General features: G+C 33.3%; 1 protein-coding gene and 1 long non-coding RNA gene across 5 annotated transcripts; both read right to left on the bottom strand.

Moving 5' to 3' along the window:
* Positions 1–8,366: 8,366 nt before the first annotated feature.
* On the bottom strand, positions 8,367–10,832 carry LOC145630514 (uncharacterized). The gene is made up of 2 exons (XR_014112071.1): positions 10,719–10,832; positions 8,367–8,971 (listed from the first exon to the last, which is right to left on the bottom strand). It is a non-coding gene; the product is annotated as an uncharacterized LOC145630514 (long non-coding RNA).
* A 1,499-nt stretch (positions 10,833–12,331) lies between these two features.
* On the bottom strand, positions 12,332–17,339 carry LOC145631975 (protein CYTOSOLIC ABA RECEPTOR KINASE 5-like). 4 transcript variants are annotated; one of them, XM_081684217.1, is made up of 8 exons: positions 17,036–17,339; positions 15,941–16,115; positions 13,909–14,165; positions 13,683–13,809; positions 13,295–13,568; positions 12,896–13,028; positions 12,693–12,776; positions 12,332–12,600 (listed from the first exon to the last, which is right to left on the bottom strand). In XM_081684217.1, the coding sequence occupies exons 2-8, from the start codon at positions 16,029–16,031 to the stop codon at positions 12,466–12,468; spliced, it is 1,101 nt and encodes a 366-aa protein (XP_081540343.1). In that variant the 5' UTR covers positions 16,032–16,115; positions 17,036–17,339; the 3' UTR covers positions 12,332–12,465. The 4 variants fall into 4 exon arrangements, with proteins under 4 accessions (XP_081540343.1, XP_081540342.1, XP_081540344.1 ...); XM_081684216.1 differs by having other exon boundaries at positions 17,031–17,339; XM_081684218.1 differs by lacking the exon at positions 17,036–17,339 and adding an exon at positions 16,683–16,900.
* Positions 17,340–19,051: the final 1,712 nt, after the last annotated feature.

The following is a 19,051-nucleotide window of genomic DNA, read 5'->3' on the forward strand; positions in this document are numbered from 1 at the left end:
TGGATTGTTCTATAGCCCAGTATACCTGGGATAATTGTGGTATTCCGGACTGTAAAAAAATAAATGGATCTACTTCGCTTCAGGATTGGATTCAAACTTATATCCTGCTGTTCTATAGTCATGATGAAGTTCGTAGCAACCGAACTCAAAAATTTGTTGCTACCCTATGGTCCCTATGGACGACTCGTAACAAGAGGGTCTTTGAAGGTGATAATGGCTACCTTAGATCGTTCTTCACTAACCTCACCCTGGCACTTGATTTTCTTAAAATTTACCTAAAGTCGGATGTTCGTAGGCTGGGGACCTTAAGGGTAGGGGTGGCAACGGGTCGGACTCGGAGCGGATTATGTTAAATCCGACTCCGACAGGAAGTCGGAGGTTAAATCCGACATCCGACTCCGACTCCGACATCCGACTCTGACATCCGACTCCGACTTCAATATCCGACCTCCGACTCCGATCCGACCCGACTCCGAGTTTTTTTTTTCATTATTTCATATATTTTGGGATGTTGGGCTATTTGGGCCTTTATAACCCACACCCAATGCCACCATGACCCACACAAAAATCCACTATCTATTGGAGTCGGAGTCGGATAATCCGTTAAAGTCGGACATTTGTCGGAGTCGGATTTTTTTCTCGGATTTTTTGTAGGATCCGACTCCGACCCCCCTCCGACTCGGAGTCGGATTATTTTAACGGAGTCAAACTCGGATTACTTTTTTCTCGGACTCGGAGCAGATATTTTACCTCGGATCGGGGCGGAGTAGGGTCGGATCCGGACTAGATTGCCATCCCTACTAAAGGGTCTATGACTCGGACCCTCCAATCCCACCTGGCTTCCTACAGGTCTCGATGGGCAAGGAATTCCTTTGCCAATCTTATAGGGGTATCCAAACAACACCAGTAATAAGAGTGGACGGATCCTGGCTCAAGCAATCTGGAGTTTATGGCACGGGGTGGACTTTCTCCTCCCCCGACCAAGTGGAAATAGGGGTGGGAGGGAATTCTGGTCTTACAACTTCAGCCCTTCATGCGGAAGTCATTACTTGCCTCTCAGCCTTAAGATGGGGATCAACTTGTGGTCTTCACTCGGTTACTATTTTTACATACTTAACAACCTTAGTTAACTCGCTCCTTCACAGTTGGAAACAGGCTAATATGGAAATACACTGGACACTAAAGGAGATCTGTAGAATTGGTACCTCCTTTCACCAATGTGTTATCTTAAAGGTTAGTCGAGAAGAGGTTAAAAAAGCTCACCAACTGGCCAACCAATTCACCAATGTGTTATTTTTGTAATCTGCTGTTGTCAAAAAAAAAAAAAAAAAAAAAAAAAAAAAAAAAAAAAAAAAAACATAAACTAAAAAAAAAGGATATTATATTAAAAGTATATGATTAATCTATATTCAATTTTAATTTTATATAAAATGAATACAAGCTTTAAGATTTATAAACCGTGCATCGCAAGGGATTAGTTAGGACCCTAAACCAACTAACGTTACTTATATACTGACCATCTCGATACACCAAGCTCATCTAATCTAATTTGCTTGGGAGATTTTCTTTTATTTTCACCCTTATCTGATAATAAAGTTCTTCCTAAGACTTTTCTTATCGAGAGAGTCTACAGTACATGACAAATATTGATATGTATTGTAAATGTTATGTACTGCTATGTATTATTAAATTATTATTATATATATAGACAAATAAATTTTAAAAAAATAAAAAACAGTTAACCCCTTTAAGGCTTTAATTTTATTTTTCTCACGTTTTTTCAGTTTCCATTGTTCCCTGCTCTCTCATTCAAACCTCTGTCAAATTAACACCCAATTGAGGATTCAATTGAAAATCTGAGTTCGAAATTGCCCAAAATATCAAATTAGGAATAACTTGCAGAAAATTATATCCCATGATTACAAACTTTTTGTATATATGGTCATGTGCATAATTGCTCAAAAAAAAAAAAAAAATTATACGACAAATTAATTGCATTATATTCTCTAATACAATTGATGGTGATTTAAAAAAAAAAATCAACCATAGATTTTCATGACTAGTGATGAATTGCAGCATGGAGTCGGTAGCCGGTGACTAAGAGCTAGCAGAGCAATGTGGAGATTAGAGATGGCGGTTAGGCTTTTTTCTAGGGCTTTGTGTTTTTGATTTTTTGATTTGGCTATAGCTTTTTTTTCTCTATTTTTTAAAAAAAATAATTTTTGTAAAAAAGTTTAAGGTGTATGTGTGCCAATGATTTAAAACACCACCAAAACTAATTTTGCCAACGAATTTGAAGATTGTACAAATTTTGGTGGAAATTACATTAGATCAATAAATAACTAGATTTGAGAATTAAACTAAAAAAAAAAAGTAAGATGTGAGTCAGGTATAAAAATATACTTCGTAATAAGAAAATATGATGAAGTTAATAGTTTATCGAAAAATAAAACATGTAAAATGACACAATTACTAGTCTCAGTAAAAGAACTCAAATTTAGACCACTCGCTAGTCATAACTATGTAAGAAAAAACATGTTTGTGTGTGGTCTTAACAAAACTAACGTTGTATAAATTTTACAATACGAAATTAAAGATACGGATGATTAAAAAAAAGTGCAGTTGATTAGTGAGAAAAGATAAATGAGTACCAAAAAAAACATAGGAAGTAATTTTTTTAATCTTTTATAAGTCAAGGCAAAGATCTTCATAAAATATACTTCGTATTAACCTATTCAAAGAAACAAATAGGGATCAAGGGATGTCTATTAAACAAAGCACTCCTTAAACAACTCATTCAAAACCCGTTTGTTAGTTGATAAACAAAAATTCAAGTTATTTAATAAACAAGCTCATCTAGAACAACTTGGTATTCGATTTTCTTAGGCTCACAAACATCAATTCGTTCGTGATTGTTTATAAGCCCATTAGTTTGTGTTTTTTATTGGCTCATTCAAAATTGTTTAAAACTCAAATTTTAGAGAAGTTTATATTTAAAATATTTTGTCGCTATTCAGCAATAATTTATAATTTTGTTGCCAAACTTTGTTGCTAAAATGCTCTCGTTTTTGTAGTGAATAATAACTTTGGTGGATCTAATACAGTGAGAAGGATTTAAAATTGATAAGAATTTTAAAATATAAGTAGTCCTACGAATAATCTACATAGGTTATATGATGTAAAATAAATCAAACAAGTATTTGATATTGCTTTTTGAAGGTAATTAGAGAGGAAAAAATGGATCTAATAAATTGCAAAGGATTCGAAATTGATAAGTTTATAATTAATATAGTCCAACGAGTAATTTAAAAAGGTTGTATGATGTAAAATAAATCAAATATGTGTTTTATATTTCTTTTTGAAGGTGGTCTAGAGGGAAAAAATTTAAAAATATGAGAAGGGAAAAAAATTTAAAAATATGAGAAGGGACTACGTACATTAATTATATAGTTATCAATTTTCAAAAAAAATATATGAGAAGGGAAAAAAATTTTAAAAAATGAGAAGGGACTGCATTAATTATATAGTTATCAATTTTGGAAAAAAATATGTGAGAAGGGAAACAAAAATATATATGGTGAGCACAAAGATTTGATCCTTAAAACACTAATCAAAACAATAATGCAATTCACCATCTTAGCTAGAGTCAAACTATGATAAAGAGATACAAAAAATATATAATAAATTTAATTAAATTTAATAGTGGTACATTGTGGTACATTACTTTAGTGGTACATAGCGGTACGCGTCATTTACTGTAGAATTTTCGTTTCTTTACCCGTTAGCTTAATCCCTGCACTTTATATTATCAGGATAACTAATTAATCAACTATTTTCTCAATTATTTCACTACCATCACTATTCGTTACACCTTACACCCTAGTAATTATTGGTTTCATCCGAATTGAAGCATTAATAAAAGTCTTAATTTTCTTAACTATATTATTATAAAAACAAGTAGGTCATCAAGATTACAAATGTGGTGTATGTTTTTAATTAGTAACTAGTTTTGAATTTAGCATACAATAGATACATTAAAATTCAATATTGTTGGCTTAAGATGTTGTATAAACATACGGTTATTTGTGATAAATTCAATTTGCTCATTATAGTATGAATTTTATTCAAGAATTATATTTCGCATATTTCTATCTATGATATACTCGGTCCGAGAGATTGATCGATACCCTCATAATTATTTCATATAATTTTTTTTTAATAAGAGGAAGTCAATATGAGTTAAAACTTAAAAGTCCAACTTTTACCCTAATAAGACTCTCCTTGACTCCTTGTACAGCTAGGAGACATAGTCTTACTTCGTATATATTAAGTTCTTTTGATCAAAACTTTTAATTTTCACTTTCCAGAATACAAAAGAATAACCGATCAAGATCAAAACCTTCAAAAAAAAAAAAAAAAAAAAAAAAAGAAAGAAAAAAAAGAAAGAAAGAATGACAATAAACAACAGTAATGGTAATCACCATTATTATCCTAATGATTTCAGCTGCTCTAATCAAACGTACAACGAAAGCTACGGCAATGGCAATGTTTCGAATCATCCGTATTCGAGAAGTGATTCGGAGTTCTTAAACCAGAATTTGGTTAATCCTGTTGTTTCTCCTGCTGCGAATAATACTGCAATTACTTCTGATCAGGTACTTTTTTTTTTTTTTTTTTTTTAATAAATGGTCATATATTTTCTTTTTCTTGGTTTTTTTTTGGAGCTATTTTAATGGCGGTTATTGTGAAAAGAAAAACCCATGAAATATAACGTAATCGTGATTTAAAAAATAAAGAAAAGATAAAAGAAAAGTCCAGGAGAAAATCTCGTTAGGAATATGTTTCTTGTTTAATTGTGTATTTAAAACTTTTTTTTTCCCTCTATATTTTTTTAAGAACTTTATCGAAAAACAAAGATTAAATCGTCATCAGGATTGCCATAGTTCATGCTAAACTTGTTATGAATACGTTTCTTATTTAATTACTCGTATGTTTATAATCGTTAATCGAAAATTATTCTCTAAGTCTTTAAACAATAATCACAATTATTATATTTTAAAGATAAAGTGATTTTTTTTACAGTTAAATTAGGTTTTACAGTTAAATTCTGATACTTTATCTGTTAATGGACAAATTTTGACTTTTTTTACACTTTTTACAGTTAAATTTGACTTTTTTACACTTTCTTACATTATTCATCTACTTTATTAAGTTAAATCTTGTCTATAAAATAAAATAATGATGTATAAAAAACAAATTTAACCCCCTGATTGAACCTCTCAATATGCCTAAAAAAAAAAACCTCTCAAGTAACCCTAGACCGAGTAACATTTTGAGTAAACCCTGACCGGGTATGTAACCCCCTCAAGTAACCCTAATTGGGTAACCCCTCGATCCACGGACCGAACCCCTCATGTAACCCGTAACCGGATGAACCTCTCAAGTAACCCATGATCGAGTAATTTGAGTAACCTCTGCCACACGGATATGGCCGGCCACATACAAAAATTTATAATTATTTTATCGTAATGCTATCGACTTTTTATATTTTAAATTATTATTAATTAGTATACACGTTTTTTTTTTCCTTGATTTGTAGCAAATAATGTCCCGAATAAAACAAACCTTTGTTTCCTAAATACCCTTCTTATAGCCCAGAAATTCATAAAAATAATGCTTATTATCAATCCAACGCAGTTTGCACAATAAAAATTTCATACTAATGTTATAGTTATTGTATAGAAATAACACTTAGCTTACTTATATATGTTTTTTTACTCAACTATTCCCTCCGTCCCTAAATTAGTGGCCTATTTCTAATATTTATTACTCACATACTTCCTCCGTTTTCTTTTAGATGCAACACACCCTTTAGCGTGGTAATTAAGAAAGTGGGGTTTACATGATATAATAAACTTTAAAATAGAATGAGTGGTTGTTAAGAGTGTAATTTAGTGGGTCATGTGCTTTAAATAAGGGAAATAGTATAGTTTTTCCCTAAAGCAACTTTCTTTTTATAGTGTGTTGCAAGTATTGTGACATTTCCTTTTTAGGAAAGTGTTGCAAGTAAAAGAAAACAGAGGAAGTAATAAAGAGAAATAGACCACTAATTTAATTAGGGATGAAGGGAGTATACTTTATTATATATTTAAAATTCCTAAGAAGGGTATCTTTTAGATTAGAAAAGATAAAATACAAGTAGTTAACATTAATCTGTTTAGAATCGATAGTCATAATTTAAGTACCTCCATTTTAATAGTTGCATATTTCTCTATTATATTTAATTACTAATTTGTACTATGTAGTAATAATTATTATATTATTATTTGTTTATAGATTAATATCAATATAATTATTAAATTATTAATTAAATGTCTAGATTATTATCTTGACATATTACACCATGTGAAATAAAACAGTTATGATTGCCCATGCATGTTGCCATGCCCTATTATTGATAATCCTACCTATTTATAATTTTTTGTTAGATCCTCCCTATTTATTACAATATGTTATTAATTTGTGGCTCATTCGTACTAGAAAACATTATACGATTTTTTTCCCTTGGTGTAGGAAACCGATGATATGGCCTTTTGGAGGAGATTTAGGGGAAGTAAAGAGCTTGGTTTAAATTTTACTATTGATAATCAATTGTTGGATTTGGTGAATCCATGTCCACCCAAAGTTACCTCTTCTAATTCGTCATTTAGTTTGAAAGCAATGTCTCTTCAAATTGGAACTTGGGAGGTAATTTTTATTGTCGTCTTTTCTATTTCATTCTCTCAATTTCATTATTAATTATTACTCCTCTCTTGTATTTCATGTTAAAACTAAATGTTACACTTTTTTTTTTTCACATTTATTTTTCATAATACAGAAAATAATAATAGATGGTTCAGAGTCTATAAAGTGCAAAGGTTTTCCCAAAGAATCATATTTCACATGGGATTTGGATGAATTAATTGACAACAAGCGGCTGAAAAAACGAATCAAGTTCAATTGGTCAGATATTGAATGTATGAAGGTTGATATCACGTTCGATAAAAACGACTTAGGATATCTTGCTTTCAAGGTATGTCAATTATTCTAAAACAAATTGTAGATCTACGCTTAACTATATATACGGTAGTTACTTATATGGATGTTTTTCATACTTATATGACTTTTTTTTTAATAGCTGAAGAACAAACCGAAACTTTTCGTCGAAAATGATTCACCGGCACATGACTCACATCATCGTAGACATACAGTTTGGAAGAAGGCACCTTACGATTTCACAGACAACCAAGCTTCCTCATTAGGGTATACAAAATATATGTTCAACTTTTGTACATAAATTTATGTTAACTTTACAAACTAACTTGATCGATCTTGTTTAATTATTTTCTAGCAGTATGCTTGTTTTAAAATTCAAACCAGAGATTTTGGAGAAGTATTATCACTATGTAATGAAAGCTAATCCCGATCCAAACTACTACCGTCCTTTGTTCTCCTTCCACGATGTTAGCGCGAGACTTCGAGACATAGTTAACTACCTTCGTTGTGATGATACTCAAGTGCAAACTCCATGTGAAGGTGCAACATGTACATATCTTATCTCGTCTTTTTTTTTGTTAGAAATTTACAAACAAAAAAAATACGTGTTTTGTAATTGCTTTTGACGTTTCCTAATTATATTAATCATCTCTTTTTTTGTCAATTTACAGATAATGATACAAATAATGAGTACAATCAAAATGATGAGATGCGCTACCTTAATGCCGTCCCAGATGTTTCAAGGGGGATTGACTACGATAGTACTCAACAACTGCCTTCGAGCTCTATGAATGAGGTTTCGTATAGTGGTGTTCAACTTTTATGGGGAACCAATGACCATCAAAATGATGAGATGAGCCACCTTATTGGCGTCCCAGATGTTTCAAGGGGGATTGACTACGATAGTACTCAACAACTGCCTTCGAGCTATATGAATGAGGCTTCGTATAGTGGTGTTCAACGTTCATGGGGAACCAATGACCATCAAAATGATGAGATGCACCACCTTATCGCTGGCCCAGATGTTTCAAGGATGATTGACTACAATAGTTTTCAACAACTGCCTTCGAGCTCTATGAATGAGGCTTCGTCTAGCGGTGTTCAACGTTCATGGGGAACCAATGACTTTTTTTCCAATGGCTCGTTAGGAGATATCATGAGGAGATATTTTTAGAAGTCCCATAACGAAACGAAGATAAACCTCACTCTTTTTAGCTCAAGCTGTTAGATATTAGTTGTCATGGAGAGCTTGAGTCAGTTATTCCATTGTACTCTGTACATCATAATTTTCCTCCAGAGGTTTAGAATTTAGAACAGTTAGAACTTAGAAGTGCGAAATTGAAGTGCATCTAGTGTGCAGTCGTGCAGTTGCAAAATTGTCGCAAAACAGAGAATTCTTACATCTAATTAGCAATATATGTCCTAATTTTACTGAAATCATACACTATATGAATGCGAAAAATCTTATATCTAGTCATCACCATAGGCTCGAAAGCTATAACGCTCCTGGTAAAAGTCATTGAACCACAAGTCAGCCTCGAACCACTTGGGATAGCGCACAAGGTCACCAGCCTTAAAACTCATATATTTTTTGCTCCCTTCTGGAACAACTCTAACCTCTCCCTCTTCGATATAGACAAGCTGGTCCACATGCCAGTCCCAGGGCAATTTGCATTTTCCGGTCTTCCATACTGACCATCTTGATACACCAAGCTCATCTAATCTCTTGGGAGATACTTTTCTTTCTACCCTTATCTGATAAAGTTCTTCCAAAGACTTCTCTCCTCTCATTGCCTTTACACAACAAACTCTGCCAAAATTATGATCACGCCTTTTAACTTCTGTGCTGGTTCGGATAGTTGAGCTATAAAATGTTGGTGAAAACAGAACACTGGCCATCACTGAATACAGCTCCTAGCTTGTTCTGCCAATTTTCCTGCAGCAATTTGAAAGACCAATCTTAGAAATTAAGAGCCCTACAGCATTACTGTAAATACTACGAGCTAGCACCAAAATGGCTAACAATCGAGATAGAGAAGCTGAAGAAACAGGGGCCTATTTGTTTAGAGGGTACAATAGATGACAAGAAAATCAATAATCTTCCTAACTGTTAACTGTTGTATTTAGTTTGAAAATTCTTGGTCTCGTTTCTCTAATATTTTCTGTACAGAATTACCCCAAACGACTTCACTGATTCCACATACCCCACAGGATTTTCGATTCCCCCAGATTTCTCTACATCCTCACTTCTTCCATTACCACTAATCCACCAGCTAAATCTTGTAAAGACCAAACAAGTATAAGAGCTCCAACACATTATGAACCAATTAAAACAGATTGTCTGTAGAACCAGAGCTGAAAAATCGGCTACAAGACAATGTCGAAAGCACAAAACATAAGTATTAACCAGTGTGGATTACAATCAACATTCCATACCGACTGTGAAAAATACACAATATAATCCACAGATTATTGGCAAACAATAGCAGCATACAGCTCAACGAAATGGTATGCATCAATTACATCCAAAACCAAGCCTTTTCATTACTAGAGAGTTCAGCTTGAAATTCTGATATACTACTTTGAACACTGAAACAGATACAGTATAAGGGTACTTAACTAACTGTTTTCATATTACAATTCCTCCCCCTTATATTATCGGGAATACTACTTAACTCACTTTTTTCATATCATCGGGACTACTTAACTATCATCTTCAAGTATTACTTCGCTATCATCACACCCCACAGGATTTTCGATTCCCCCAGATTTCTCTACACCCTCACCTCTTCCATTACCACCAATCCACCAGCTAAAAGACTAAACAAGTATAAGAGCCCTAACACATTATAAGGGTACGAGATTAAGTTAAACACGCAAAACATAAGCATTTGACTACTTAAGATTTATTAGCATTTACATGTGGACAAAAGCAGTGTGAGATATGATCAACATTCCATGCCGAACATGGAAAATTCACAATTCAACCCATACATTGTTATTGGCAAACAACGAGAAGCATCTCGAAGAAATGGTCTACACCAATTACATTCAGAACCAAGCATTTTCATCACTAGAGAGCTGAGCTCAACTTAACCACTACCTCCGTTTGTTATTATAAACAAATAGTATAAGGAGATTAATCCCTCCCCTTTATATTATCGGATTACTACTTAACTACTACCTCCGTTTCTCACAAATAATACTCCTTTGTTGCACATAATAAGAAACGGAGTTAGTAACTATTTTCATTGTCCAACACACCCAAGGAATTGGATTCACCCGATGCATTGGATCAACAATCACTGTTTATAATATAAATCAATGCATAACACTGGGAATTTCCCTAATCTTAAATCAACTATTTAGCAGAATTCCTTCCAAGAAATTGATGCATTAAATTACAATTTTACCCTCTTTCTCTTTCGCCTTATCTGTAAAACTGTAGACCTCGCAAGTCGCAACCACCACTAACACTACTAACAAAGCTAAATTACCACCATATTTCTCAAGAACACCCAGAATTCTACTAGATTAAACAAATAACATACCAGAGTGAACATACTAGATTAAAATTTCAGAGTGAAAATCAACTAAAATAACATGGAGTTTAAATTGAAATAAGCATGAAAATTACAAATAAAAAAGTAAGTAAAATAAAAGAGTGTAGAATAGAAACATACCAGAGCCTTAAATGGCGAGTGAGAGCTGAAAGAGTGAAAGGGTTATCAGTTTACTGGAGATTGGTGTAATTGATTTAGCAAAGTTGTTCAATTTGCTTTTTTTTTTTTTTTTTTTTTTTTTGTTACATCTTGTTTATTTGGGTGGGCTGGATTACCCCTATAAATGCTACTGTATTATGGCCCATTTTGAGACCAGGTTTGGAGATTTTCTTTTTCTTTTTTTCCTTTTTTATAAACACTTTCACAAAAAAAAAAAAAAAAAAAAAAATTTGCAATTTTTTTTTTTTTTTTGAACGGAAAATAATAATATCATTAAATAATAGTCATACGGCATCTACAATAATAAAGATCTATTAACATAGATTTAGAGAAAACATCATAATTTTTACAATCAAAATCATAACTAATGTGCATATTTGGCATAGCTCATACTCCACCACTTCAAGCTTGACGCGAGCAATGATTTTCAATGTCTTTGCATCTTTCCAAGTTGAGACCTCCGCTATCTGCGCTGATGTTTTGATCAACTAGTTGATGACAAATCCCACACCCATAGGAATCCAAATCACCTTCCCAATTATTATAAAAACCCTAAAAATAAAATTCCCATCCATAGATGAGAATCAAAATCCCAAAAAAAATTTCTCTCAAAAAAAACCTAAAAAAATTGGGAAAATCCCAGAAAATTGGGACAAACTCTCACAGATGGAAAAGACAAAACAAAACAAACCAAAAAAAAAAACAAAATTGAATCAAAGAAAAAGTATCGGAAAGAAAATTAGACTATTTTAGGCTTAAACGGCCAAGAAAACAAAAACCCTAGAAGAGAGAGGAGTGAGAAAAGAAAAAAAAAATAATAATAATAATAAAAAAAAAAAAACGGCTCCAAATTTCATTTGTATTTAAATTAATGTTTTGTACCAAGTATATAAATTCAGTATTCCTTTGATGTTTTTTTTTATAAAAAAATCCAACGTTTACAATTTATCCATGCACATTTTATAACTTTAATATACAACATAGAAAATACTTTTTTACCTATTTATGTATAGAGTTCTTAAATAATCTATATGGCGTATATGATTAAAATTGTACATCAAGAAATCCTACCATTCTAAAACTATTTAAAAAAATTTATTCCATCAAATTCACGTGGTCAATTTTATACATTAAACATGCATAACTTCAAACAATGCAAATTCTTAGCAATTTGTCTAACAAAATGTAAAGAACACTTCTATAATTTTAAACCAAGCTCCGTAGCTTGCTTATCTTCTACTAAAGCAAAAAGTAATAATTGGTCCAATCAAAGTTGACTAGATTGAACACAATTAGGAAGCTAGCAGAAGTTGCGGAAATTTGAAGTAGATAACTTTTGCATAACATATTCTACGCTGTTCCTTAATAATCAAGTAGTCTCAACAACCATTCAAGACTTGACTGAATTAAATACCGAGTAATGAGTATACGTCTATTGACGTTTTCGAATTTTGAATTTGATCACATTATCTATTCTTCTCATACAAATAGTCAAGTAATCCGTAAAAGCACAAAAAAGACTCGCAACGGATTTTGGAGACATCAAACTCTTTTTTTTAAATCAAAACAGGAACGAATAAAAAAAATCGGGATATATATGCTGATGAACAAAAGCCTGCCAATAGTCCAGAAACAGGAGAAACCAAACAGTCGAAGAATTTTTCTAACACAATCAACGCAATGAATTTGATAGTAATTTTTCTCTCTATTAAGTTGCTTCCGGAGCTGAAACTGGTGCAGGTGCTGGTGGCTTTAGTAACGGCTGGAGTGCTTTGACAACGATGCTCATGTTTGGCCTAAATTCACCTTCATATTGAACACATAGGGCTGCGACAGCAGCCAGCTGCAAATGTAGGAAATTCCTCCAATCATGTCAGCAATTAGCAGGTTGAAGAACTGAAAAGAAGGAAATAAGAAGAAAGGTAAGAAACAAACCTTAGCAACTCCTTTTGCAGGGTAATCCTTCAATCTGGGGTCAACACACTGCTTAACTTTATCTTCACTAAGCCTTGGAGTTGCCTGAGCAAAAACAAACATATACTTTAGACAACAAGACAGTAAAGCATGCTGAGGAAAAAACAAGCATCATTTCTCAAATGCTGTTGCACAGGTTCAGTAAAAAGGAATAAAGAGATTACCCAAGTAACAAGACTTTGCTGACCACGAGGCATGGTATGATCAACGGGTTTGCGGCCAGTTAAAAGCTCCAAAAGAACCACACCAAAACTGTACACATCACTCTTTTGCGTCAACTGTCCAGTCATTGCATACCTGAGCAATTATCAACAACGCAAAGTAAAAGGTCAATATCACAAGAAAAATGAAGAAGAATATACATTAGTCAACTTCACAATTTACTACAGTTTCACCACCTATATAGCCCTAAAGGGTGCTTTCACAATTGAAATTCAGGATATAAGTTGTGATCCAGCTATCATAAAGTACTCAGAGAACTAATGTGTTCATACTACACTTTTCCTGCCCCCTCCCCCAATGGTTAGACACCTGACTAAGATTTTAAGGGGACAAAAAATTACTCTGGTGCATGATATCCGAAGGTGCCCAAAACCCTGGTGGAATGAAGACGGGCAGCCATATCAGGAGCCTGATTTGAAAGATTAAAATCTGCAATCTTGGCTTTGAAATCTTCAAACAAGAGGACATTACTAGATCTAATATCCCTGTGAATAATAGCAGGTTGAATCTTCTCATGAAGATATTCCAATCCCCTTGCGGCATCAACAGCAATTTTTACTCGCTGCATCCAGTCGAGCACCGGACCAGGTTGCGCACCTTGCACACCTTTCCTGCCTGCAATAAGATGATTCCTATATTACTTTCAAAATCCATTTCACACTATCTTTCAAATTATTTAACAGTCCAATAAGGAATTTCAAAACTGTGAATCCAGGTAACTATCCTTACCATGCAAAATATCATGCAAGGATCCCATGGTAGCAAACTCGTAAGTTAACACCCGCATGTTTCCCTCTACACAGTAGCCTTGCAACTCAACAATATTTTCATGCTTCAACCTTGATACTCTAGAAACCTACAAGAACCAAAAAACATAACCTGCAGATTAGACTGAAAGCCTAATAGGTATTATAAGTAAAACTCCATACTAGTAGTTTCCAGCAGTAAATCACACCTGTGTCAAAAACTCAACATTGGACTCTGGTTCTTGGGAAACATCAAGCTTTTTCACAGCCACTGCCTTCCCATTCTCCAAAGTAGCATAATACACTCTTCCATAGGAACCTTCGCCAATTAATGCTTTGGAACCAAAGTTATCAGTTTTTTCCTTTAGCTCATCCAAAGACAAGATAGGCACTTCAATTGGTGGTGGTGCTGACTTCTGCACATCTTCCTTTACAGGTGCTGTTGGCTTTTGGTTCCTTACAGCTCCTATTTTTCACAATAAATGCAGCAAAGTAAGTTTGGGTTCATCAATTCTTTACAAGAATTTTTTAAAAAATTATTGGTTGCAAGTAATATTCCAACTCAGATCCATCAAAGTATCAAACACTAAAAAATTCATGATAGCACGTTTTATAAGATAAGGTATACTATCTTTAGCCAAGCAACAAAATTTACAAACACATTTTCCATATCATTGACCATGAACAGATCTGAGGCTTATTCAACCAAGGAGTGTTCTATTAAGTCATTGGTCAGAAATTATTACTTCAAATTGATGGCATCGAAAGTCCATGTAAAGCATGCACCGAGACTACAAGCAAATAACACTAAAGCCAAGTCTTTTAAAAAATACAAAGAAAGAAGTAAGAAAAGTCTTCTTGAAATCATTAAAATGAATGCAGCTAATGAAATTTGGCCCATTCATATTTTTTAATCACTAATTCAACTTGGCTATATTGGACATATTAGAATCAGCAAAAAAATGTTTGAACAAGTCAGGAACACCTCCAAGGTTCCAACAATATATAAATATCAGTTGTACATCTGACAGCAAGAGTCCGCCAATAACCAAACAAGGCCACCTCATAAGATGTTAGCTCTGACAGTGTTCACCAACTAGACTTTTAATTCCCTTGTATCAGATATTGTCCTGAGGTTCAGCCATCTTGCTTTCATGTTTAAATGATTAGTTAAGTAGCTGAGGGGACCACTGATGAGTTGGCAAATTAGTCTTCTGCTTGACCCACCGTGTATAACTGTCCATTTAATACCATTGAATGTTTCTATCCAAGCCATTAAATTACAAGTTAACATCAAGGCAACTAGTTACAACCCTCTCGCTTTGATAGTGCTGTTTCACACTCACAGTTCAATATTCAAATGCAACTGTATGCCATCAGAAATTACATTCACTATTACACTGCATATGATTATGCATACTGATCCGGACAGACCATTATTAACGAATTACTAAAGTTCAATGTATAGGAAGAGCCGCAAAATAAATTGTTATTCTTCCCTCTGGCTAATCAAGTTTTTCAAAAGGTAGTACATGGCATCAATTTAAAGTTTATTACAAATGCATGCATGAAAAATATATCCTCAAACATGAATACAGGTTTTAAAATAAGCCATATCAAGTTTACCCAACAAAAATGCATCATCAAAATTCACAAAATCCAGCACTAAACATAAATGAGATGGAATCAATACTTTATTTCTCTAACATGATCCGCAAAGCTTAAAAATTCTCAAAAGTGCATCCAAGGCCAAATCCCTTCAATTATCTAGCTTCAATTATGGCAACATTTGATACAAGGATTGCTTTTCGCAGAAATAAAAAAGTGACTGCAGCATTTAGTACAGGAAGATAGCATCTTTGCCTCAGACTAAGAAATTGAGGACTGACAGCAGTAACTCAAAGTTCATGTAATACTAATCCTACATTCTACTATTTAAATACATTAAATAGCTTAAGCAATAACACCTAAGAAGCTCAAACATCACAATCAAACTCCGTAATCTCTACATTCACAGATAGCGTTACATTATCAAGCAACAACAATATAATAAGCTAATCACAATTCACAAGTATTTTACATGCTGAAAATCCTCATGTTTCATACAATAGCTCATTTATTTCAATTTACACATGATCAATCCCTCCTCAACACCCCTGCTGCCCTGCGCCCCCAAAAAACCGCATAAATCATTATAACATTCAAAATAACATCACGCAAAACAGATGAAATACGACATACTTTCCGCATTGTTCCTCGGGCTTTTAAGGGGTTCATCATTTGATGGGTAAGACTCTTCGACATGGCAAGTACAACAAAGCCACCGCCGCATTCTCGATGTTGGCCTTCTCAAACTTAAATCGTCTCGAGAATGTCCTTGCAATCGTACAAAGTGGCCAGGGGGCGGTGCATGTGCCTATCAACCATTACAAAGATTTCATCATTTCATGTTATTGTGAATCAAATCACATGGAACCACCAAAATGTGTCAATTAAAAACAAACATTTACTAAAAAATAAGATACACTTAAATTATGCAGAACAATATTGTATAAAAATTCACACAAAAACATGCAAAATTCCAAAAACCCATTCATTTATTCAGTCAAATTGATTCCATATATAGAAATTGCAATCAATTGAAAATTAAGCAATTGCATTATAAACAAATGGATAAACAACATGCAAATGAATCAATAACAAATAATCATTATATCAATTAGTTGATCAAAGATTAATGGCAATTATTAATTGAACTTATAAAAAATGCAGCCCCCTGATAAAATTAAAAGAAGCAAAAAAAATTGAAAAATTAAATAATTAAATTTAAAGGGGATCAACTGATCCTCACCACTAAACCACGTCGGTGAAAGTTGCCGTCCATGAATAAATTTCCAAAGTTCAAATTGAATCAGGGGAAAAATTCCAAATTTTCAAAAAAAAAAAAAAAAGAAAATTGAAAATACTTTGTAAGAAATTTCACCTTTTAATTAGGTCGAAAGCAAACAATAGAACCCGCAAAATTAATCACAGGAAATGGGAAAATTCCGAAACAGAAAAAACCCAATTAAAGATTTTGCTTCAAAAACCTAAGAAAAGGAGAAATTTCAAATTCAATTACAATTCAACAACAAAAAAGAGTCAAATTAAAGAAGAACCCCTTTATACCCAGAAACCAAAAGGCACAAAATAATAAAGGGGTTGTTAAAAAACCAACAACAACAACCAAAAAATAAAAATAAAAATTAGATCGAAAATTTGCGAAATAAAAGGGAAAGTGACATCGAAAATGAGTTGTTTGATCGAACTTTTAGGGAGAAAAGGGCATTACCTTACCTGGGTTTTGGCCAAGGAGAGAGAAAATGGTAAACAATTTGAATTTTAATTTGGAAAATTAATTTTGATTTTTCTGGTTCGCTGTATTTTTGGGTGAGGTGGGAGAAAGAGGAAGAAGAAACAAGAAATAAAGACAGATGTACAAATACAAATTAGAGGATTATATTTGAAGCAAAATATAAATTATTACGAAGAAAAATATATGATTTTTATGAAATTAAATAAAATAAAAATTGGGCGGACCAAAAAGGAAGAAATAAGAAATAGGCCGGTGGGTTGGAACCGTGTGGGAGTAGTTTGAGGAATCTTTTTTGGTGTGTTTGATTGATTAATTGAATTGTATTGTATTGTATTTTGTTTCTTTATACTTTGTACTAGCCGTTATATTGAAGGAATGTAAGAAGATGAAAATATCTATGATAGTTAAGAAGGGTATGGAAGCAAAGATTACACTCATGGTGGAGTATGGTTTAATCTTTGAGATCTTTACTTTCTATTGATTTGCATCTTGATATGGTTTTGAGGTTTCGTGATTTTTGACTGGCTTATTTTGGAGAACTGGATTCGAAATTGGTTGTGAATCGAGGGAGGGAATTAATGAAGTTGGCATTCTGTGCTAGGTATTCTACTTGGAGTTTGTGGTTCTTGAAGGTGATTAGGGTATACTAGTTGAGACTTTGGGAAGGGAGATTAGTGTGGAGAAGAGGTAATGGTTTGCTAGGCAAGTTTCGATTTGGTGAGATTTGTGGGTTTTCGATGTGTAGATTCAGAATCTTATCTCCTAAAGAGATCACAAAGAATACTTGGGAGTTGTGACGTTAATTGATTTTTAGTTAGCTTAACCGAAATCTTTAATTATCTATGTCAAAATGGTTTCTTGATTTGGTTATAAGGTTTCATGATTTTTGACTTGCTGATTTTGGAGAACCGGATTTGAAATTGATTGTGAATCGAGGGAGAGGATTAATGAAGTTCGCACTCTGTTCTGGGTATTTTACTTGGAGTTTGTGGTTTCTTGAAGGTGATTAGGGTCTACTTGCTGAGACTTGGGAAGAGCTATGAGTGTGGAGAAGAGGTAATGGTTTACTAGGCAAGTTTTGATTTGGTGAGATTTGTGGGTTTTTGATGTGTAGATTCAAAATCATATCTCTTAAAGAGATCACAAAGATACTCAGGGGGTGCGACGTTAATTGATTTTAAGTTAGCTTAACCGAATCTTTAATTATCTATGTCAAAAGGGTTACTTAATTTGGCTTCTTTTTTTTTTTTTTTTTTTTTTTGGTGGTATGGGAGGAATGAGTTTGGAAGATTGGTTGTATATTAGGAGAGAGGGAAGCGTTAATGGAGCTAGTTTTTAGTGTTTGGTGTTTTACTCAGCGTTTTTCTTTTTGGGAGTGTTACAGGTCTATGGGGTGGACATTTTTAGTGCGACATTTTGGGAAGATGAGTGTTGTTCCAAAAGATTGGTTAATATTTTTTTTTTTTTTTTTTTTGGTGTTTAGAGAACACAAGGGCAGGGGTGATGAGAATCGATCCCAAGATCTCCTGGCCACTTAAGCTACCCCTCACTCTCTTGTTTAATATTTAAAAACTATACGCTGAGAGTCTTGAGACGATTCTAACAAATACCCACAAAACTATGTTTAATCTTATGCATACAGCACAAATATTAGCCAAAGTGGTGCATATGAAAATTGGTCAAGACCACATGTGACAAATAAAACAGTGAGAGTATGATGCAAGCTAGACTATATTGACAACTCTCATGATAAATGTGATACGAAATACTTTCTCTGTTTTTTTAGTTGACACATTTCTATTATGATGCTTGCCAACGCATGTTTTTAACGCTTAATAACTTCAATTATCAACATTGAAAAATTATAAAAAGTGGATATTAATAATATATACATATAGACGATTCAAACAAGATACCTGATGAATCACGTTTATATAGAGTTTATAGGTACATTTATGCTAGTTTTATAGTTGCTTTTTGAGTCTTTTATCTCTTTT

The sequence above is a fragment of the Chenopodium album genome, chromosome 5 (assembly GCF_948465745.1).
Source record: "Chenopodium album chromosome 5, dcCheAlbu1.1, whole genome shotgun sequence".
NCBI lineage: Eukaryota > Viridiplantae > Streptophyta > Magnoliopsida > Caryophyllales > Amaranthaceae > Chenopodium > Chenopodium album.